Below are 24,507 nucleotides of genomic sequence, written 5' to 3' on the forward strand. Positions count from 1 at the left end.
ATGAGGGTTAACACACACACAGTGTGTGTGTGAGTAAAATTCACTCCTATACCTTTCATTTTCTATCTATCTATCTATCTATCTATCTATCTATCTATCTATCTATCTATCTATCTTTCTATCTATCTATCTATCTATCTATCTATCTATCTATCTATCTATCTATCTATCTATCTATCTATCTATCTATCTATCCATCCATCCATCCATCCATCCATCATTTACTGTGCTTATCTCGTTCAGTGCAAAGGGGGCTGGAGCCAAATCCAGCTGTCATTGGGCAAGAAGTGGGATTCACTCTGTATCACCAGTCAAGCACTGTTGAGCAACCTCAGATGTAAATCAAGCAAGAATGAGAAATATTTTGTCTTTCTGCTTTAACTGAATACAGGTTGGAAAGGATTTGCAAAACATTGTATTCTGTTTGTATTCACATTTTATGGAACTCTTTTGTAACTGGAGGTGGTAAGCTTCGGTCTCACTCTGTCTTAAGAATAAACAGCTGTCAGGAATGAAAATGATCCCAGAGCATAACTTTATTCATCCTTGTTGTGACAAAACCCAGAAACACTCTGAGTAAAAGGGGAACAAGTGCAAAAGCTTTGTTTGTGGCTGATCATGAATTGATACGAAGGTTGAGTGTGGACAATGACTACAGATAAAAAGAATTTGAGCAGGATACCCAACAGGAAGCAGTGCAGGAAATAGATAATGAACTAACATGGTGGACATGGAAGCAAAGAAAACACAATATATGTGCCTGTTTCTAACCAGGGTCAAAAACCAGGATTAAAGTGTGCAAAATACTCCCACGCAAAAGATTTAAATAAGACTAAATTATCCGTCATATTCAAAAGTTTCATCATTTCTATCTTTATTTTAAAAATATTAATTTTGAAAATGTGACAGAAATGAAAACTACAATAGTGTGGGAGCAATTGTTTCCAACAATTATGTATGCTATTAGCTACAGCAGCTTTATCCAAACACCTGGTTCAACCACAATGCTCTGCAGGCATGGACGGAATACTGCAAGGACGAGAGTCATGAAAAGGCCACAAAGGAATGGAAATATCCCGATAAAAACAATTAGAAAAGGTACAAAACAACTAAAATTTCCTTAGAACTGAGCTTTTGTTTGTTTGTTTTCCTTGAGGTCTGGAGGTCTTGGAACATCTCCTTTACAATCATTACATTTCCAAAACATATGAAAAAAAAATTCCAGGACATTACCAAACATATAGTGAAAATTCCTTTAGAAGTCTTTTAAAATCCCAGAATATAAAAAAAAATCCTTAAATGTTCCCCAAATGTTTCAGTGAAACTTTTAGAAAAGCCTAAAGATTATTAAAAATTTCTCCTGAAAGATTTAATGACATTTCCAGAAAAAAATCAAGCAAACTCTCCAAATCTTAAAGCTAATATCACTCGACATTTCTAATCAAATTCTTCAAAATGTAAAAAAATAAATTAACCTTTAATTTCATAGAAAATGATGGATTATTTTTCAGCAAACATCTAAACAGTTCCCTAACATTTCCACAAAATTCAGGAAAATTTCACAGAAAATACACCCCGAATTTTAAAACAAAACACCTAAAATTTGCTAACAGTTACCCCCAAAGTTTCATAGAGAAAACTAAAAAAATCTCTAAACAAATTTCCCAAAACATCCAAATTCTCGTACATTTCCTAAAAAAAATCAGGAAAAATTCCAAAGGAAGTTCCCCCCTAATTTTTCAACAAAACAAACCCCTCAAATTTACAAATAAATAGAAAGTATGTTCATATTTTAAAGCAAATCTTCCCCAAACATAAATCAAACTTGCCAAAATATAAAACATATCTCCAAAAAGTTTCTTAAAAATTTCTGAAAATTTCAAATCAAATTCTCCCAACATTCCAGGGAAAATATTTGATCTTCTATGGAAATTATTAAATTATTTTCAGTTGTAATTGCAGAATAATAAGTATGTTGTAGGAAAGCAAAATTAAAATCCTCACATTTAAACGCAGGATCTCATAAGGATAAAGGAACACAAAACAATAGGCCTCATTCACTCATTCACCACTGATTAGTCTTTAGTTAAGAACAAAATCCAAGAATACTCGAGAGCACTCTTATGAACATTTGAGTTCTGATATGACAGGATAAAATATTTAGTTTTGTACTCACCAGCACTCAGATATGTTAGACTAAGAATGACACAATGAAAATAATTTGTAATTCTTTTTTTTTTTGAATTTTTTTTACAGAGTTTCATTAGTTCAACACTTAAAGTCAATTGTATGAATTAGCATCTGACATATGCTGATAACTTGGTCCTCCTGTCACCTTACAGCACAGGCTGTCAGCAACTTCTCAGAATCTGCTCCAGTTTCTTTATCTCTGATCAGGCCTTCAGCGTGGTGAACAAAGACAAATATCTGAGGCACATTATCAGGAATGACTTGGGTGACGATGACTATGTTCAGCATCAATGCTGTAAATTATATGCACAAGCTAATCCTCAGGCATTCAAATTTGAAATGTGTACAGACAATGTTAAAATGGTGCTTTCTAGAGCTGACTGTACTCTACTTTACACTGCTCACAAATGGTGCCACTACAGTAAAGCAGTAATGAAAAAGCGACAAGTAGCGTATGACAATGCACTTAGAATCATTTCTTTAGTTGTTGTTTTGTGTTATATTTTTTTTCTTTTGTCTTTGTGCAGATACAAACCTATGGGTCTGTAAGTATAAAGTAAATAATAAGCACAAATGATGTAAGTATGGTCAAGTACTAATTCAAACATGCAGTGTTTGATGTTAACTTAAATTTAGCATGTTTCTGAGTAATATCATTAGAAACTTATTTAAACATCAAAACCTATCTTCACAGGCATTCAAATGCTTTTATAACTCACTTTTCCTTTCACTCCTGTGTGCCTTCTGTGTCTGCACACTGCCCTGCACTCTCATGCCCTATTACGGGCATAAATGGGGTGTTACTCTATGCACATCCCTCCAGCTTACGATTGCATGGCATTCATTCATTTGAGAACATAGGTGCAAACAATTCCGTAGTTGAACAATGTGTATTGAATGTGTATTACACGTAGGTTTCTCAAATTTAAGAAATCTTGGGAAGGTATTGATGAATGAGGCCCAATGAAATGAAGACATGATAAGCTCTATAGATGCAACTCGAAAAATAAGGGATAAAAATGACAAAGCACAGACACAAAACAATTAAAGGGGGCATGCAAATGATATGAAACCACAAAAATATACTAGAAAACCAAGTAAAGACAAGAAAAATGCAAAACCATTCCAACACAACAACAACAAAAAAGACACAAAAATGGCCTACTGCAAAAAAAAAATCATCCAAAAGACCTGAGATAGCCATAAAAGAAAACAGATTACAAAAACAGCTGGGAAAATATACAAAACAATCCATAAGGGATAATATGGCTTCAAAATCACAAATAGAGATACAATCATCACCAACATTTACCCAAAACAACAAAAAATTAAGAATGAAAAGTAGAGGCGCTGTTGTTGTTTATGACAGATGGGCGACCTTTGACACGTCTGTCCGTGTCTGCAGGACATGCAGGCGTGTTTACTCTGGGTTGCAGAATCGACCTGAAAAGAGGATGGTCTTGGAGGGGATGTGCTTGATAAAAAAGAGGAAGGGGTGGTCTGCAAAAAATTCAGATGAGAGTTCTGCAGCGCGCTCAGCAACGACAGCCCCAGTTGCTGCAGTCGCCTCCGTCCCCTCCTCAGTCACTTCCACATTCGCCTTGTGGATGACTTTGGACAGGACCAGGTTGTTGGCAAGAGACATACCTGTGACAGAGGAGGAGGCGGTCATTAATCTAATCCTGCAAAGTGAATCTCTGAACATGTTTGTTTGCTCTTAAAAGAAACATTTATATCTCACCAGAGAAGTCACTCTTTGAGACGTCAAAAACGTCCACCATGCCCATCTTCTTTAGCACTTCATTCAGGTTGTAACTCTCCTCCAGATTAAAACGAGGAAGCTTCACAGTCACCTCCTCCATGTTCATCATGTCTGGACGTGTCCAATCCACAAAGTTCTGATGGGTCAGCGTCTTCTCTAGCTAGTGTAGAAAAAACATCCACTGTTATTGTGTCTGTTCAACATCTGCTCACTTATTGTTTGTGTATTTGGTCGGGTACCGTCTCCAGGCCTGTGCTGTCATCCATGATATCATCAGGCAGGAGGATAATCATGCTGATGTCGCCCCCCTCGTAGGGCATCTCCAGAACCTGTCCAAGAAAATTAAATCATTTCAATTTGTTTACAATTTAAATGTAACCTGATTTTTTTGTTCTTCTGTTTCTGGTGAGTCTCAGTTTAACTGTCAAATAGTAAGTTACACCAAGGTAGTGATTCACAAAAGGGCTGTGCAGCTTCTGCACAACTTAAGCCGTGTGGATGAGTTCAAAAACACCATCAAGGGTGTTGATTGCCTTATGGAAAGATTGCATATGGCAATATTGCTAAAAGATAGCAGCCTATATTTAAGTCTCACCTGAGACTAATTTTCAGTATGTCATTCCCTACTCCATTTCCCTTCTAACCTATCACTATTCTATCCAAATAAAGACAAAAAGACCCAAAATAAATCTTAATAAAAGTCTAATTTAAAAAAACTTGCAGGGTTAAATGTTCCTCCAAATGCTCTGCAGCAAACAGTGCTGCAGTGCACCAATGCTGCCAGCGCATTTTAAATGAACCATTAAATAGCCATTTGGGAAGCCTCAGAGCTAAAGTATATGAACATGACTTTTACATTACTATTAGTAAAATAACCGGGGTTAAACCAGTCTTGGGCTGTCAGCGGTTCCACACTTCATCCACATGTGTGGAGACAGTCTAGAGCTGTAAACATGATGAGATGTGTGCTGTTTTCTTCCTTCAGTTATTTTTTCTTGCTTCATTGATGAAGGAAGCTTTGTTTGGTGACAGTGAATCTCATGTCAAAAAAAAAAAAAACTGTCAAGAGCACTAAATACTTGTGCATTAGTACTGTATGTTCATGTAGTTCTGCAATACTCATCATGGTGACTGAAAAATATAATGATGGAGTTAGAGCTGAACAAACTTACTGCCCACTCAGAGGGACAAAGATGAGAAATTCACATTTGTTATTTTAGACAGCAACAAGCAGATTTGACCAGTTGCATCACTGTGCATCCACTTGTGCATGTAATATGCCTGTTTACACTACAGAGACTGGCAGTCATTCTGTGGCTCCCAGTAAACCAATTGCAGGTCTTGCTCTCTGCGCCATTACAGGCAGGACTTGACAATTACACCCACCAACTAGCCAAATGCGGTTGAATTTCGGCCGTGGTGGGTAGCAGCGTGACTCTAACTAGCCGCAATGGTGGGTTGAATTTATCAGAGTCACAACTAATGCTTCTAATATTAAACAACAGACAGTACAGTTGTTTAACATTCTCCAAATGTGACCTTCATGCACCAAATGTAAGTCATCTATTATTTAAGTAGATATTTTAATTAATTTTAGACACATATGAAGACATTTTCACCATACAGTTTAAAGGAGAATAGAGCAGAGGAGTTTGACAGTCAACATTCTCTGGTGGAGATTTGTCAGAGTGAAAATTAGAAATGTTCTTGTAATCTGCTGTAGTTTTTCCTAATAAACAGCCAATTAACAGTATTTTAATATTAGCATAAACTTAATATCCATTGAAGAAAATAAAAATCTAAGAGTCTTGACTCTTAGATGACTGTCTCTAACAGTGAAGTATGACATATCTGTAGTGTGCTGTGTACAGGGAGAGGTGCTTTATTAAGAGGAGAGCTGAGATTGATCATATTGATGAGGGAAAGTAGAGCATGTGTGTCATATCATACCCTTTGTACCAAATTTGGCATATAGCTCATAGTTTCCAAACACCAAAATTGTGGTGAGTGGAAATACTGAGTGGCTAGTAAGTTTGCAAAACCACTAGCCACCATGGCTGGTGAGCAAAAAAGTTAATGTCAAGCCTTGATTACAGGACTACGTGGACTTACAGCAAGGCTCAGACACAGATGTGTAAATCAGGCCTAAAGCTGCAGATTACTTTTTTCCACATTCAGCTGAAGGCAGAGCAAATGATGGCAGATTTAGGGAGTGATTTTTAACCATAAACTCTCCTTAGTAAATCAGGTCTAGAGGCGTCACTCTGGCTCACTTCAGCTCAGTGAATCCAAAAAATAAACTGATTTTCATTGAATTAATTCACATTGAAGGTCTGAAGTTCGCTAAAATCCCAACAAGATGATGGTTTGATAAAAGCTAAGTTTTGCCCACAATTCTATGTGCTTGTAGGCTTGTGGCTTGTGTTCTGCTTGCTTTTGATTTTTTTCCCTGCATAAACTAAAGTCTACTGATACCTACTTGGTCAATACATGTGTGACACACTGGCAGTTAGCATGCAATTGCAAACATGAACGTTACCTTGATTTTGGCCTCAGGAATAGCCCTGAAAGAGAATTTGCTCTTCTGGCGCATCATTTTCACCGCTTTAGCTTCATTCTAAAAAAAAAAAAAACAGTTAATGGAGAGAACAAATTTTGTTATTTTAACACAAAAGGAGATCTGTGGTGCTCTAATGATGATAAAGTGATATTATAAGGCTTAATTTGCACATTCACACACAGCAATACGTTGAACTTGATTTGTATCAAAGGCCACTGCTCTTTTTATAATGTGTCTTGAGACAAAAATAAAGATGGATATAGTGTTTTCTTCATTTCTTTAGCCTTTGAAACGTAAGCAAAAAGTAGAAATCTGGCCTGCCTGCAGTCCAGACCTTTCACCAATAGAAAACATTTGGATCATCAGAAAAGAAGACCCAGGTAGATGTCTCCCACTTCCCCCATGTTTACAGACTGTTGTTAAAAGAAGAGGGGATGCTACACATTTGTAAGCATGGCACTGTCCCTACTTTTTTGAGATGTGCTGCTGCCATCAAATTCAAAATGAGCTAATATTTTTCATGGAATGGTAAAATGTCTCAGTTTCAACATCTGATATGTTGTTTATGTTCTATTGTGACTAAAATATGGGTTTATGAGATTTGACAAGCATTGACTTCTGATTTTGTTTACTTTTTAAATAGTGCCCCAACTTTTTTGGAATTTCAGTTTGCAGACTGACTCTCAGGAGATGGCTTGATTCAAGGTGCATTGTGAATCTTTGGTTTGAACTTGGTGTTAGATAAACCTCTGACGTTCATGCATAGAGGCACATGATTCCTGCTCAGTAAATTCTGTTTTGTTTACCACCTTCCCTTGCATGATCAGGATTTTCAATAAACTTTATTTAAATAAAGTAATGGTGAAACCATCACATGAGCAGTTCTTTTAGAGGAAAAATGGACATATAACAGTGTTAATTATGCAGATAAAGTTTGATTCACATGAAGTTTTGACACTTAAAACATGATAAGTGATATTCTGCAGGTGCAATAATCTGTCCAGTTAAACCATCATAGTTTCATGAAAATCACTTCCTGAAGCCAAATCATTCCTTCTGTCAATGTCTTATCTCTTGTGTGCAGCATTACCTTGGTTATTCTAAACTGTTCTTCAGCAGTGTCACTCTCATTGAACTTTTGGGCCCATTTCCCCTTGAAGTAGATGGCATTGACCAGCACCAGTACTGTTGAGCCATCCACCACACCCTCCTGCAGCAGTTCTTTGATTTTACCTGGTGAGCAGAAAAGATGAGGTACAGATGAGAGCTAAAGCTGTGTTTTTATTTATGCTTTGATTTATTTTATTTGATGTGAACTTTAGCTTTTAACTCTGCAGGAGTCAGCGGAATGAAGACACCAAGGTTTCGTTTTAACAGCTCACAACTTTCATAGTCTTTTCTTGCCCATGTCCCAACTTTTTTTTTAACAAGTTGAATAAAATCAAATTCAAATGTGGGATCATTTACTGAACAATGTTTATCAGTTAGCAAGGCCACCCATAAGGGGGATAAAGGGGAAAGCCTTCAGGGGCCAGGCCAAACGAGGGGCCCTTGGAGGTCAGAAAAATCACGGTTCATTATAAAGTTAAACTGTGACAACCATATTTTGTATTAAGCCTGAATAATAACCACTTTTATCAAAGAAAGAAACTATTACTTAAATCAATTTATGCTGTAATACGATATAACATTTTCAAGATGTAAACCCATCATCTTAAAACAGAAATACAGTTTTATTTTTAATGTTAATAATATGAAAGGGCACACTGAAGGAATTAAAATAACATTGGGGGGTGGAAATAATTAAATAATTACAGAATAAAGACAAAAATAAATAGTAAAGCAGTGGCAAAAATGGGTATGAAGTGGCAAAATTTGGCTTAAATTGGCAAAAATGAGCAAAAATGGGTGGTAAAAACAGTAGACAGCATTTAAAAAAGTAGCAAAATTTGGTTTAGTGTCAATAAGGGGTTAAAAGTGGCAAAAATATAGGCTAAAAATGGATAAGCAGAAAATATGGGTTAAAAGAAGAAGAACTGGCAGAGATGGGGCATGGAATAGATGGAAATCAGTTAAAAGTGGCAAGAATAGGTTAAAAGTAGCAAAAACTAGTGGAAATTAGTGGTGAAAATTGGTTAAAAAGTGGCAAAAATTGGTTTAAAAGAGGCAGGAAAAAGAGATAAGCAGCAATTATGGCTATAAAGGAAAAAGTGTCAAAAATGGGTGGTAAAAATTGGGTTATATGTGGCAAACATTGGTTAAAAGTGGCAGAAATAAACAGAAATAAGTGTTGAAAAGCAGTTAAAAAGTGGAAAAAATTGGTTAAAAATGGCAAAAAGAGGTTATAAGAGGTGGCAAAAAAGGGATAAGCAGCAAATATGGGTTAAGAATGGAAAAAGGGGGCAAAAATGGATTGGTGAAAATTAAAAGCAGTTAAAAATAGGCCAGTGGCAAAAACTGGTGAAAAACAGTGGAAAAAGTGGTTAAAGAGTGGCAAAAATTGGTTAAAAGTGGCAAATAGAGGTTATAAGAGGCTTGATTGCTTCTGAAAGTCATATATCGCTTTGAATATAAATTTTAGTCTGTTTTATAACCAGATAAAAACTTTAAAAACATATAAAAATTCTCCAAAAAATATAAACAAATGGAAACTAGAAAAAAATTATTTCAAGAATAAAAACTTAAGGTAAGGGCTGATCTTAAAGGATCTGAGATTGTTGATAACAATAAACTCCCACCTTTTGTCTTGTCATCCACCCAGCGGTTGATTGTGGCTCGAGCCTCCTCAGCCTTGGCTTTAAAGTCCACACACTCCAGCTCAGCGCTGTAATGTTTTTTTGTTTTTAAAAGGTAATCCTAAAATCATAAAGGACATGTTTGATTCCATACATCACACTGAAACACCACGCCACACAAACCAAATTCTAAGATCCAGAGAACTCTAGAATACTTTTAAATGTGCAATAGATTTTTGTGACTTAGTACGTAGGGTTTTTAAATAATTATATTTTGTTTTTGGTATTGATGATAAGTCATATTGTTACTCTGAGGTGTTGGCAATTTATTTTTTTCCAAGTACAAATATTCTTAAAAATGAGTGTAGAAAACCAGCATTTAGCCCTTGAGATGTCCCCCACTGGATTCTGAAGAGGACCCTTCAATAATGAGAAAAAGAAAGCCACAAATGCAACAGCTTATATTATTTCTATCTGGAAATGAGATATGATGTCCCTAGTTTCAAGAAGCTAGAAATTAGATAAAAGCACCTGTAGAGATTTGAGTTTTTTGCAGTGCAGTTATCTCTTTCCCTTCCTCCATGACGATCCAGTCAAACTCACTGAGCTGAATCACTGCATAAAGCGGTCACATGACCTGAAGCTTGGGATGGGTGCCTGATTCACCTACTCTGGCAACCTCTAAAAACAATATTTTTTGGTGTCAAATACTCTGCATCCTGGTTGGTTTAGTGGTTGTGACATCTTCGAGATGACGAAACCTGCAAAAAATTGTTGAAAATTTCTCTGGACAATATAAAGATGGCACTGCTCCCCCACGGCTGACCACGATGCTGAAAGCAATACCATGGCTGACATGAAACAACCTGCATTTGGATATGCTTCAGAAGATACCGAAGCCGGTGAGCTCAAGGACTGAAAAACTATAGAGCAAACTATCACATCTGCTGAGGCAAACTTTCCTCACTGCTGACCTGCATGACTGAGGTGGAAAAGAAGGTAAGGGAGCTGGAGGACATGGTTGAACAGAGAGGATGCCTTTCAGTCAGCATGACAGAATGGAACAAACTCTGAGACAGAGTGGCGTTGTTGGAAGATAGAGCCAGATGTAACAACAAGAGGTTTATCAGAGAAAGATAACACAATTGGGTTCCTTAACAACATTATTAAGACAAAACAGCAGATTGAATGGGAAGGACAGCAGGTGGTGGTTCCTGGACTTCTCTAGAGAGACCAGAAAAACACAAGGTGCTCCGGCAGTGCAAAAAGGTACTCCAAGTTTTTTATGAATAACTTAGGCTATTTAAGTTTTCATTTGACTATGGATCAACCACATAGTACTTGCTTTTACAGTTCAGTCATGCATCCCTGCTGTGGTACTAAGCTTAAACCAAATAAAGTGTCCTTTATCTGGCCCTGAAAAAGTTGGGAACCCAAATCGGCGGGAAAGAGGTAGTGCCTCAGATCTTTGATGACCCTGAGAAAGCTATGGGACTCATTTTGAAAAAGTGCTTTAGTTCATTTCTGTTCTCCCTCGACTCCTCCTTTTCTCTCACTCAGGTAAACACATTTGACGATAAGTTTATTATTCACTTGCATTTAATACACACATTTTTAAAGTGGTAGGTCTGCTCCCCATAGAGCCTGTTGGCGAGACTGATGGCATACGCAGCGTTTTCCTTATTGAGATCTTTCAGCAGCTGGCCTAATTTAGCATGGACTCCATCATCTCCAGTCTGAGGTTTGAGGCACTGCAAAGAGTCGGAGAGGAGCTGTATGTTAATGGCGTATACTCAATCATCGTCTTTAAAGTAGAGTTAATTGTATTTCATACACACAAGTTTATTCAGCAGTTTATCCACCAGGGTGCAGAAAGCATAGCACAGCAAGAGCCCTGTTAAAACTAACATATTTTTCCAATTTTGAAAAAGACGAGGCAAGGACTGTTTTCAAAAGGAATATTTACAGGAGTAAAAGAACATGTAATGAGTCTGTATTTTGTTACTTATTGTATGGTAATAATTTGTTAAAAATGTGTGTTTCAAATTAAATACAGAATGCATGAAAGGTGATTTCAACAATCAGCATTTATCTGTCATTTCTCATCAGCAATGAGGAGAAAGTTACATAGCATGTTAATGGCACAATTCAATTTAAATGGAGTCTAAATAGGGATATTGATAGTCTGTATTATTTAACCAGTTGTAATGCAATGACATGTCTCAGGAGTTCCCATGTGTCAGTTGCTCATAGTTTTCTTTTTCTGATTAAATTCAACAACAAAAATAAGAAAAAGAAAGAAAGAAAGAAAGAACGAAAAGAAAGACATCTTTAGATAGAAAAGAAGCAAAGAATCAAAGATTAGAAACAAAGATAAGGCAATCAGCGAGGACCAAAAAGAAAAAAAATAGTTATGATACAATACTATCCAATAAAATACTTCATCACAATCATAAAACAACATGAAAGGTTATGATTTGATCTGTGCTGCCATGCTATTAAATATGATACCATACCTTACTGTACCATCATGTACTACAGTACGACAAGGATCAATATCATGAGATTCAATACAATATGGGAAATCAGGATATGACATATGTACCAGAAATTATGACACAACACAGCATGACATGATGTAGCATGGCATGATGGGACACCATATCATTCTAAAGCTCATTTCAACAATTAAAATACAATAGAACAAGATACTGTACTGTATGATATGATATAATACAATAATATACTATATGATATGGTATGATTACATGAGAAAATTCATCCATCCATCCAGGACTGGTCACCTGTCAATTGCAGGGCTGAAATGGAGATATAAACAACCAGGTGCGCTCCGCCAATTTAGAGTCACCAATTAACCTAACAAGCATGCCTTTACGATACGATATGGTATGGTAAAATACAATAAGATAAAACATGATATGATACAACAATATGATACAATACTGTAAAATGATATGGTACAATAAAATAAGATGCAATACGAAACTGTGCAATATGATACAGTATGATAAAACACAACATGGTATGATGTGTTATGGTGCAATGAGATACAATACGGTATGGCAGTGTATGATAAGATACGACACTGTAGGACATGATACAATCGGGTTGGATAGGATACTGTACTGAATAATATATACAATATCATTACCATACTGTAAGACAGTGGCTCCCAAACTTTTTTCCTTTGAGCCACCTTACTTTTATGGTATGTATACCACACCATACCATACCATGCCATGCCATGCCATACCAAACCATACCATACCATACAATTCCATGCCATACTAAACTACTAAACCTACTAAACCAAATTTTTACAACCTGGCGTAGGTAAGGTGGCAGCCTGCTGGCCTGCTGTAGCTGCATCTTCATCCGCTGCTGCATCTGCATCTGGCATCGAGTTGGGTACCTCATCTGCACTCTCATCTGTGTCTGCTCTTGTTCCATTGGTTGATCTCCCTCCTCCTTAGGTTGATCTCCCTCCTCCTTGGGTTGATCTCCCTCCTCCTTGGGTTGCTCTCCCTCCTCCTTGGGTGGCTCTCCTTCCTCCTTGGGTTGATCTCCCTCAGTGAAGCCCAGAACCTAAGGGTGCAAGTAATTTGAATTAACATCAGGATCCTTAAATTTAGAATTTATGGTTTTTGAGTTTGTTGAAGACTGGGTGTTTATAAGCCAACAGATTCTTTTTACCTGTTGGCTGAGTGCTGTGTTACTGTTCACAGAGGCACCACCAGTGCTTAAAAAAAGTATTCCACCCTCTGGATGTTTTACCCTTTTATTGATTTAATAAAGCAATCTTGATGATGTATTTTAATGAAGTCTGGGGGATGATCAGAGCCTTGGAAATGTTTTTGGATCCATCCCCTGACTTTTCAATGACCTTTTCTCTGAGTTGCTTGGAGTGTTCTTTTGTCTTCATGGTGTAATGGTAGCCATGGCTAGTGATTATCCAGTGACTAGACCTTCCAGATGCAGTTGTCTTTATACTTCAATCACTGAGACACATTCACTGCACTCAGGTGATCCCTATTTCAGTAATTGTCAGACTACTAGCATCAATTGGCTGGACCTCTGTTGAATTAGGTCAGTCACTTTAAAGGGGGTGAATATTTAAGCAATAACTTATTTTACATTGCGTATTTTTATTTTATAACATTACTGTGTAGAAACCTGTTTTCACTTTGACATAAATATTGACAGAATTTTAAACCTTTTTGTCAAAAAAGTCATATTTTATTGAGCAGTATTCTTTTATAAAAATCAATAAAAGGGTAAAACATCCAAGGGGGTGAATACTTTTCAGGCATTATGAATATCTAAGTCTGCTTTATAAGAGCCCTTAATATCAGATTGTGTTGTTTGGTTGTTAAAACACATTCCTCCTGCTCAAACATGTCTGTTTTACCAGCATTTTTCCGAATCAAATTATGCTTTCTGCATTGGCAGATATTTTTATGCTTCCATGCCAATAATAGCCAGAGTAAGATCTTCTATGTTTTTAGGTTGTACAAATGCACCAGGCCATTGTTGTGTAGCCATATCTCAAGAATTCTTCGAAGGATTTTCATCAAACTCTTTGCAAATGTTGTCTTCGAGGGGAAGCAGCTGGTGGTGTTCTACAGTGCAACAATTGAGAAGATACTGACATACTACATCTCAGTGTGGCATGAGGGCTGCACTGCTGCAGACAAAAAGGCTCTGGGTGGAGTCATTGGGTCTGCAGAAAGCAGCATTGGCTGTCCCCCTTCCCCAGAAAACTTGCTTCTTCTTGCTTCATCAGCAGAGCAACAATGTAACCAGTGACCCGTCACACCCTGGATATCAACTCTTTGAACTTTTGCCATCTGCTACAGAGCTGCCAAACCATGCACCAGCAGACACACTTTCTTTCCCACAGTCATCAGAACACTTAATAATCAGATAATCAGTAAATGTTTACAGCTTTATTTTGAGTTTCAGCACTTTTTATTTGACTTTTATACAACATTCATATAGTTTTTATTACTAAATATCCTGTGTCTGTGTTTTTATGTTTGAATGAAATGCACCACTGGAGTGGCACTGCTAATGTCATTGTATTTTTATACAATTAGGATAAAGCTTTCTGATTCTGAATAAAGGTAATCTGACTCGCCAGGTAAGTTGTTGATTTATGAGAAAAGATTTTTCTTTTACTAAAAAAAAGTCAGACATGTACAGGGCGGGGTGACCTAGTGGTTTAAGGCGCACCCAATCTACGCGGCCGCCCAGGTTTGAATCCGACCTGTGGCAATTTCCCGCATGTCTCTCCCCAGCTCTCTCATCCATGTGCCAAATTCTATCCACTGTCCTCATCTGTCAATAAAGGCATAAAAAGCCAAAGAATAAATCTTAGAAATAAGAAAAATAGTCATACATGTACATGATTCAAACCTCTGTTTTTAGTTTGGTTTCTTGTAAATTTTTGACTTTACACTTTTGTAAATTTGCACAGCAAAACCTGGAGTGTCTCAGTGTTAAAAATTTTAGAGTTGATTTTCAAGCCCCTAAGTGTTAATTCTAACCTTTCTGAGTGAAATGGTCTTCAGTGTTGGAGTTAGATGACAGTGTTAATGCTTTAGGTTCAAAGCACTACACACTGCCACTTCAAATCTGGGTTGCAGAGTTTTCCCATCACGCATTGTGTGTGAAGATGTGTTTTAAGTGTTGTTAGATGTATTTATGTGTATTTATATGTGTTTATATGTTGCCTGTTGTACATTTATCACTGCTGGGATTCATTTTCTCATGTTTTTGGCAGATTATTGTCCTTTTTGATGTTAGACATATCTGCACCATGAGTGGCATCGTCAATTGAGTCACAGACTTCCCACATGCAGTCAGGCTTTATTTACACTATGAATGATGAGTGAACTTGTATAGATAAATGGTTCCCATTTCTGCAAGAAGTATTTTTTTTTTTTTTTACCCCCATCCTTATCAGAAGACCTCTGCCTTTACAACATATGCTCCACATTAGATCATGAACTGTGAGAGTCCAAGAGTCCATTTTTAATTCTGAAAAGAGTCAATAATGACACTTTATTAGTGTTACGGTACCAACTCTCCAAAAAGAGTTAAATCAACACTCTGTGGTGTGGACCCTCATACACACCGTAAAAGGGTTAGTATTGACTCTGACAGTGTTATTTTGAGTATGCTGGTTTTGCCGTGTGTGATTTTAAATTTTTAAAATTTTTGAGTTTCTAATGTCACAATTTAAGAGTTTATAATCTTGGAAAATTTGATTTTTTTTTCTTTGTTAATTTCAAACTCTTTAAACTCTGAAATTGTTTTCTAGTAAATTCATGGCTTTAAATTCTCAATAAACAGATAAATTAATAATTTCCCCCAAATTTTGACTTTTTGCTTTGATTTTATCTTTTTTATTTATTTTGCATCTCTCATGTTGGCCCTAATGCCACTGTATATTATGTTTTAGAGTCATGGTTTAAAAAAAAAAGTCCTCAGGTTGGGAACCACTGGTATAAAGGATGGTGTCTTAATAAAGTAACACTTCTCTCAGCACCTTTAACTTTGACTGAGTGACCAGTGCCCGTACTTACTGACCACTGAGAGAAACTGTACTGTCTCAGCAATTTGTGTAATAAAAAACTCTGAATGAAGGAAGAAGTCAGTATGAAGTTTACAGTTCAGAGTAATTCTGTATGAAATACACTTTCACAATTTGCTCTGTAATAAAGGAAAGTGGTAGGAGTGTTGAAAAAGACAGTCTGGATTATTGCACACTGTGACGCCTGTCTGTTGTTAACACATAATGATGATGCAACCCTTCAGACAGATGTGATTTTGATAAGTTAAGCTACACGGCTGCAGTAAGGTGAGGAGTGGTGAGAAAAGTGCTGACACTGACTGATCAGCAGTGCCTGACTTGTAAGTGATTCAGAGTTTTCAGGTCAAAGAGGACCATCGTGCCTGAGTATCATCAGTTAGGGCGAGGAAACCATGTGTGTACACGCATGCCTGGGTGTGTTTGTACTTTCCAGAGGAGTCAGCAAAGAGTACAGTGTTGGTGAAGCAATGAAAGAGTAACATTACATTCCCTGTTTCCCCACACTGAAAGAGAAAGTCTTTCTTCACAGAGACATCACCTTGGATGCCATTTCGCAAGACATCCATAGCCTCAGCTGCAGTTTAATGATATCCTCTTAATACGGCTGAATATCCTGTGAGTAATAACTGTGCAATCTATGCAGCTATTACCTACTCTGCACTCATATATAAGATTAAATTTTGTTAAAAAAAGAGAAAACAGAGACCAAAAGCTGACCAGAACCTGTGGAAGGTATATGCCTTTTCTATTTTTATTTTACAGGAACATATTAATCAGCATTTCTGTAAATATGACAGTTACACAAAAGGCTAATCCCCATCTGCAGTCCCTGGCCAGTTGTTAGTATAGACTCCTTTTATTTTAAAATAACATTTTTATCTGGACCTGTTAGGTGAATAAAGCCTCTATACAGTATGTCTGGATTACTAGATATTAGACAAATACACTTGGTATGATTTTTGCAGTGCAAATGTTCTATCATTTTCTTGGATGCAACTGCAAATGCTGTTGCCCTTCAAGCACCAGTGCTGTTATTTGTCAAAGTTTGTGTGCTGTAGAATATCCAGGTTGTTACTGCTTCCTGTCTCTGTTTTCACTAGTTTAACAAACTTGCAAAAAGAGTTCAAAATTTTCATCTACAATCAAGTCTGACCATAAGGTGGATAAAGGGAAGAGCTATCCAGGGCCCAAATGAGCTGCTTTAGCTCTAAAATTAAGCTGTGATAATAAAATTTGATCCCTTTAACCTGAATAATAACACCACATATTAAAGAAACAAAAACTGGTTAAAGGAGAGAAAAATGGGTTTAAAGAGTAAGAAATGGGTTAAAATTGGCAAAAGATTAGTTAAAGGAGTGAAAATGGGTTCAAAGTGGCACATATGGGTTAAAAGAGGCAAAAATGGGTTAAAGAAGCACAAATGGGTAAAAAGAGACAGAAATGAGTAAAAAGAGAAAAAAGTGGGTTCAAAGTGGCATAGAACTGGTTAAATGAGAGAAAATGTGTTTAAAGAGCAAAAAATGGGTTAAAATTGGCAAAATATTAGTTAAAGGAGTGATTAAAAGAGGCAGAAATGGATTCAAAGATGCACAAATGGGTTGAAAGAGGCTAAAAATCATTAGAAAAATTGGTTTAAAAAAGGCAAAAAAAAAAAAAAAATTGGCCAAAAGAGGCACAAGTGACTTAGAAGAGCCAAAATGGGTTCAAAGATGCAAAATTGGTTGAAAGAGGCAAAAATGGTTTCAAAGTGGGACAAATGGGTTACAAGTGGCAGAAATTAGTTCAAATTGGCACAAATGAGTTGAAAGAGGCAAAAATTGTTTAAAAGAAGCAAAAATGGTTCGAAATGGCACAAATGAGTTAAAAGAGGCAAAAAATACGAGTTCAATTTGGCACACAGATGGATTAAAAAAGGGCAAAAAATGGGTTGAATGTGGCAGAAATGGGTTGAAAGAGGCAAAACTGGGTTGAAAGAGGCTTAAAATGGGTTAAAAATGACAGATAAGTTGAAAGAGGCAAAATGGGTTGAAAGAGGGTAAAATGGGTTTAAAGTGGCACAAATGGATTCAAAGAGGACTGAGATAAATGGCAGAGAGTCATAAAAATGGCTTATATTAGAATGGGTAAACTAGGATTTAAAAGGTCACTGGCTCAAATTGGCAATCCTGGTTGAAATTGAAAACAGCAGAAAAAGGGTTAAAAGTGGCCAAATAAAAAAGGAGAGCATGGCAAAAATAGGTCGAAGGTGGCTGAAAAAGTGGTGGAAAGGGGTTGAAAATGTGTGGTAAAAGGGGCAAATTGGCTAAAAAAAGTGTGAAAAATGAGAAGAATAAGAATAAATATTTTCAACTTCAGTCCCATTAATAGCTAGAAACATTTTCAGTTCCAAAATGAAGAAACTGTTAGCCAGAATAGCTAGCACCAATGTTACCAATTCAATACACATTGATATCAACAATAAATCACAACTGGGGAGAGCCAACTCTGTTGGGGGTGTTAAACTTCCCTTATCTCAGGCACCAAAACCTGTCCTGTAATCTCCTCCACCACACTGTAAGAATATGTAAGCATCCCTGCACACATGACACAACTTGAAAACGCCACACCTTTGTCTTTGTCTTTCCTGCAGAATGAGGCGGCCTTAATCCAACATTACGACAATCTTCTGACTTCATGGTATCTGAATGTCTGACTCTGCTCCAAACGGGTGTGTTACCTTAAGAACTGTGACTCTGTTGCTCTTGTTCTCACTCTGTTTAAGGAGGTATGAGTGTGTTTTGTACCTCTGATATCTGTGCAGCCGTAGAGCCTCTCGTCCCCAGCATCACCATGGCCAGAGCTGAAGTGATGCTGAATGGGGAGCAGAAGATATTTGCCTTTTTGTCTTCATCACTCAGCTGTTTCAACAGATCCAGAGAGAAGGTGCTGTTAGCTTTGGCCAGAGACAGTGGTGGTGATGAAGATGATGTTGTTGATGCCATTGTATCCAGTAAAAAGAGCAGAGCTATGAAGTGTAGCATCCACTGTTTGGTGAGTTGCACTGCCCTGTTTGAGAGGGATAAAAGTTTCAATCAGTCTATTTCAGAGCTTCTTCTGCATGCAGAATCTCAATGATTAAACCATCTTTGGCCTTCCATACCTATCACGATTCCACTTACTGATAAGAACAGCTGATTTGGATTCCTAAACTGAAGTGAACTGTCACAGACATCCTGCACTAGTACTACCTAACTAGATTAAAAATCCTGTATAAATAATGATCTTTTCGCTGAATAACACCTGACTGATTCCTGCTATCCTTTCTAAAATTAAAGTCTAAATAATCCCCTGTATTGTACTTACTGTAGGACTCTCTCCTCACGACAATAAGCGATCCAGAGAAAGACAGACTTGTTCTGTTGGAGCCAGCTCTGTGTTATTTCACTGTGACACACCCAGTATCACGCAGGTCCTGACACAGCTTGAGAAAGTTTTTATAAATCACACCCATCGGAGTCACACCCAATTATAATCATGATCAGTGCCAATGGGTGTGATCAGCAAAGTATGTACAGAACAGACTTCAACTGGGTTTTTGTTCTATTTGCATAAGTAACAGTCTTTGGGTCACATGTATTTATCTATTTTTATGTTTTCTTGTGTTAACTTTTTGACTGTGTCTGTCCTCTTAAAGTCATTTGACCTGCAGTAGGGAGTTCTTCCTTTGCAATCCTTTGTGGTTGTTACAGTTTGACACACCTAGAATCATATCGGCCTCTCACACCCATCAGCCACCACAAAAGCTAGATTTAAATACAAATATCATACATCCCGGTTTGACTAAGACTGCCCTTCAAGCTCCATGGCCCAAGTCGAACGCATATCTTCAAATCTGTATCCCAGTTTAGAACAGGACCTTTTCCAATTTCAACTAACTCAAATGCCAGAACAATGCACTGGGCACTGATATGCCTGTATGCAATATACAGTGCATTCAGAAAGTATTCAGACCACCTATACTTTTTCTCAATTTTGTTATGTTGCAACCTGATGCTATGGTCGAAAAAATATCTCTCATTAATCTACACTCAGTGCCCCATCATGACAGAGTAAATGCAGAAGGCCTCACAGCTGACAATACATATCAGAGCAAAAAACAAACCATGAGGTCAAAGGAACTGCAGAGCTGCAGAGCTCAGAGACAGGACTGTTGACAGACAAATATCTAGGGAAGGCTACAAAAACATTTCTGCTGCACTGAAGGTTCCCAGTGGCCTCCAGAATTCTCAAATGGAAGACGTTTGACATAACCAGGACTCTTCCAAGAGCTGGTCATCCAGCCAAACTGAGCAATCAGGGGAGAAGGACATCAGTTAGAGAGGTGACCAAGAACCTGATGGTCACTCTGACTGAGCACTAGAGATCCTGTGTGGAGATGGAACTAAGTTCTAGAAGGAAAACCATCACTACAGCCCCTCACTGATCTGGACTTTATGGCAGAGTGGCGAGACGGAAGCCTCTCCTCAGGAAAAAAATACATGAAGGATTCTGAGACTGCCGGAAAAAAAGATTTTCTGGTTTGATGAAACCAACATTGAACTGTTTGGCCTCAATTCTAAATCTGGAGGAAGCCAGGCACCACCCATCACCTGCCCAATACCATCCCAACAATGAAGAATGGTGGTGGCAGCATCATGCTGTGGGGGTGTTTATCAGCAGCAGGACCTGGGAGACTGGTCAGGGTTGAGGGAAATCTAAAAGGAGCAGAGATATCCTCAGTGAAAAACTTTTCAGGACCTCAGACTGGGCTGAAGGTTCACCTTCCAACATGACATTGGCCTTAAACACACAGGCAAGACAACACAGGAGTGGCAGGAATTAACAATGATGATTCAAAAAGGGTCATTAAAGACACTTAATTAGTGTTACATGTAGGAGCCAATGAGGACTAGTTTATAAATAGGAACTGATCTTTGTCCAGCAGGGTTTGGAAGGTAAACAGGTTTTGACTGCTGAGGAAATATTTGTATTACATTTGTTTTCTATGGACACATTAAAGTTTGCTTTGTCTTGCTGCATGTAATAGCATTATATCAAATACAAAAAATCATGCAGCTCCAAAAACTAAAGGGGCTGACTGAACCATGAAGCTCCAGGGCTGAAAATTAGCCTCACTCAGGCCCTGCTTCTACCTATCATAACATGAGAGAAAGATGAAATTTCCCCAAGCAGTATCATCAAGGTCCACAAGAGGGCAGTGCCCTACAGTCTGAGAACCACTGGGTACAGATGATGCCCTTCATGTTTTTAGTTTATGTTATTAAGGCTCTTTGATTTTCATTTGAAACATTTGAAAGGGAGAGTAATTTAATTTGATGGTAATTGAAATTGTTCTCTTTGATTTTTCAGTGTGTGGGTGAACATGTTGGCTTTGTGTGAGTAAAAACAACTTGTATGATTACTAATGATGTGATTAATGCTTGTAAGATAACTATACATTTTTAGATATTTTGGTATTTTTGAAGTTGGGTTGTATAAGGTACTTGGCTACAGTAGTGCCATTATCCTCCTGAGATTCCAGTGCGTGTTGCACCTTTGAGAAGACCAGCAGGTTATGCAGTGCTACAGACAGTAAAAATGGGACAGAAAAAAACAGTGTTGGCTCAATTGTAGACCGTGCCTGAAATCTGTGAAGTGTTTTATGTTTCATTCAGAAAGCCCCTGTGTTCACTGCAAATATGAGGGGGACACTGTTATGACCCGGCTTACACAGAGGAACTTCTGCAGATGGAGACTCAGCAGGAAGAAAGAGAAACTGGTGGGGACCGGTTAGCAGGAGACATCTTCAGTTACCTGGTGGTGTAGGTGTATAAACTGTGAACCCATGCTCACATAGAGCTACTGCTGTCCCGAGGGGGACATATCAATACTTCTTCAGGTAAGTCTCACAGATGCCTACAGCCTGCATCATGCCCCATCCAGAGTTCCCTGTCTTACTGAACACTGGTCTTTTCCTGTCCTACTTCAAATTTACAAAGATAAATATGAAACACTGATTCTGACCAGAAGAGACGGAAATTTGTCATCCAGGCAACTTTATGCCTGTTGCTTTACTCTTCTAATGGCTGATAATCAGACATGCTTCAGATGTGTTTATTTTATGTAAACAATGTGTCAGCTGTTGAGGTGGAAACAGAGCTGAAATCACTTGCTTTAGTTTAGTTGTTTTTGTCTCTGAGGAAGCCTGCAGACTCAAACAGCGGATCAGGAGATGACGGTACTCTGAGGTAGAAGAGCACCAAGAAGGTAGGTGAAGCTCACATTGCAAAATAGTGCCAAACACAGAGGCTTGCTCTGTGTCAAGCCAGTGGTTTTTTGGTCCATTTTTAATCTAAATCACATCGAGTCACGTGGAAATACACCAGTGCTGTAGCGTGGCTTAAAATGACACACCATAATTGCTAGGGGTGAGGGAAAAAAAATCAATACAACATAATATTGCAATATTTTGCATGGCAATATTGTATCGATTCACGTCTGCCAAGTAGCATTTTTTTTTCAAACTAGTAGATAAAATGGACTGAAGTCTATGATACTAGAAAAATAAAATCAGATACTTTTTCAGGCCTCTGGTTTTCTGGTTTCACACATCCATTTGGGAAAGCTTCAATAGGAAATGTTTGGGAAAAGGAGTGTGATTGGATGAACGTTCTGTCTGTCACATCTCTATGGCCAGTCAGAGCAACAAAACATGTGACGCAGCTGCTATCGAGCTGCGTGTGCACAGCCACCGAGGAATGACGCGAAACATGGCGACCGTAGAGATGTAAGTACTCAACTTTTGTCGTTTTTGAAAAGAAAACAACTCACTGCTGTTCTTTGTTCTTCTTTTAACAGAGAAATGTCATCAAGTTCTGATAAAACTGGCGCTTTAGCAGCATCCACGCAAAGCTCTTCTGCCATAATTGCACCGGCCTCTTGTTGCTGAAAGTACTGCCCCTCGTCGCTGATTGGTCCTGTCACTTACCGGGCCCAAATGGTTCAGATGGGAGCTTTGCAAGATGGATTTGCCCGTGAGAACTAAGGAAACAGGCGTATCCATCTGCTCTGCAATATTACATGAATGCCATATGTGGGCATGATAGCAACTAAAAACATGAATTACATCCATATATCTCAAAAATAGTATATCCAAATGTTTATTTAAAATGTAGCATTTTCATAGCGTACTGTTTTGTTCCTGGTACTTGAAAGCAGACGTGATGATGTTGATCAATGGTGATGATGACGTAATGATGGAGACCAGCCATCTGATTGGACGACAGCTTGCTCGTTGGTCACCGCCCACAATTGCACATTGCATTGAGGGCTACTAGACCTCCGGTCCTGAAAACATGAAGCCAATGCGGAAGTCCAAAAAATTGCAATACAGCAAGTGTCCACTTGAGGCTGGCTGCAGGAACACCGGAAGTCCTGTCTGAACACCTGTTAAAAAGTCGGTTTTTACGCTAGAAATAAATTGGTTTACAGCCTGGTTAAAAAAACCAAATGTGTCTCATTAGCTTATGTCTTTATGGGCTCTCACTGTACGGGGGTGAATTTTTTTGTACCACAATGGTTTAGATTATACTTAGGAAAAACCTCACTGCTGACTGAATGGCCTGTCTCATTTGATTGACAGATAGCTCGACTGGCACAAGCTACGTTCCCGCCAACTAGAATGCTAGCTAGCTAGCTGACAGGAAGTTGAGCTTAGTGAGCAGGTGGTTGGGTTGACCCAAAGTTCGATTGAGACTGCGATGTCAATATGGAACCCACCGTGGATTGGCATCAAAATCAGTTTGAGTCCACCTTTAATAAGCAGATGGCTGACGTCACACAGGGTTTGTCCAATTCTTTCTACAGTCTATGAGGTTTACAACATACACCATTTGACATCTGTCAGACGATGCAGGTGAGTTTGGTCGTAAGTTCAAGCAATCACATCCACAATAAAACCAGTAATTGTAAAAAAGAAGAATTTGAAAGTGAAAATGCAACAAAAATTGGAGATTAATTGTGAATAACTACAGAGTTCTGAGAGTAATCATGTGTGTGTGGGTGTGTGTGAAAAGTGAGGGTAATTTTGGACTTGGAGATGGTGGGGTACAGCTCAGGGAATTTCATCATCTTCATAATCCCTCAGGGATGTGGTTGCCGTGTGGTGTTCTGTTGATATACTAGTAGCATGTCTGCCTGTGAATGGCTGTGTGCGCATGTGTGGGCGTGGCGAGTGAAAGAGCGGAAGCGAAGGTGCACTAGTCTGATTAGAGGTAGATCTGAATCTGTGTGTGTGGCTCGTACCGGGGCAGATAAAGCCCCGCTTGTGCACTGTTTGAGCTCTGTGCTGATAATAAGACCCCTCTCCAGATACAGCCAGGCAGCCCGCGTCTGCGTCTCTGTTTCTGCTTACCAGTAGAAAGTTGAGCTACTTGTAGCTTCAGTCCTGCAGCAGACCACAAAGTCTCCCCTGTACTCTTGACTTAGGTCGGCACCCTGAAGCTGGAAAGATTTAATTCCAAGGAAAAACTGGCAAACACGAGTCCTGTCCGAAAGAAGAGGTGGTGGGGGGGGGTGGGCAAGACATGAGATGATGCACCTGAGCCACTCTAACCTAAGTGTAATA

At 38.2% G+C, this 24,507-nt stretch overlaps 1 protein-coding gene across 2 annotated transcripts; it reads right to left on the minus strand.

Annotated features, from left to right (window-relative positions):
• Positions 1 to 555: 555 nt before the first annotated feature.
• Positions 556 to 24,447, minus strand: LOC121527523 (leukocyte elastase inhibitor-like). Of its 2 annotated transcripts, none has more exons than XM_041814520.1 (10): positions 24,295 to 24,447; positions 18,647 to 18,908; positions 12,593 to 12,853; positions 10,858 to 10,998; positions 9,251 to 9,368; positions 7,603 to 7,745; positions 6,492 to 6,569; positions 4,192 to 4,281; positions 3,932 to 4,112; positions 556 to 3,837 (listed from the first exon to the last, which is right to left on the minus strand). In XM_041814520.1, the coding sequence occupies exons 2-10, from the start codon at positions 18,881 to 18,883 to the stop codon at positions 3,611 to 3,613; spliced, it is 1,476 nt and encodes a 491-aa protein (XP_041670454.1). In that variant the 5' UTR covers positions 18,884 to 18,908; positions 24,295 to 24,447; the 3' UTR covers positions 556 to 3,610. The 2 variants fall into 2 exon arrangements, with proteins under 2 accessions (XP_041670454.1, XP_041670455.1); XM_041814521.1 differs by lacking the exon at positions 24,295 to 24,447 and adding an exon at positions 19,206 to 19,272.
• Positions 24,448 to 24,507: the final 60 nt, after the last annotated feature.

Source organism: Cheilinus undulatus, linkage group 19, assembly GCF_018320785.1.
Source record: "Cheilinus undulatus linkage group 19, ASM1832078v1, whole genome shotgun sequence".
NCBI classification, from domain to species: domain Eukaryota; kingdom Metazoa; phylum Chordata; class Actinopteri; order Labriformes; family Labridae; genus Cheilinus; species Cheilinus undulatus.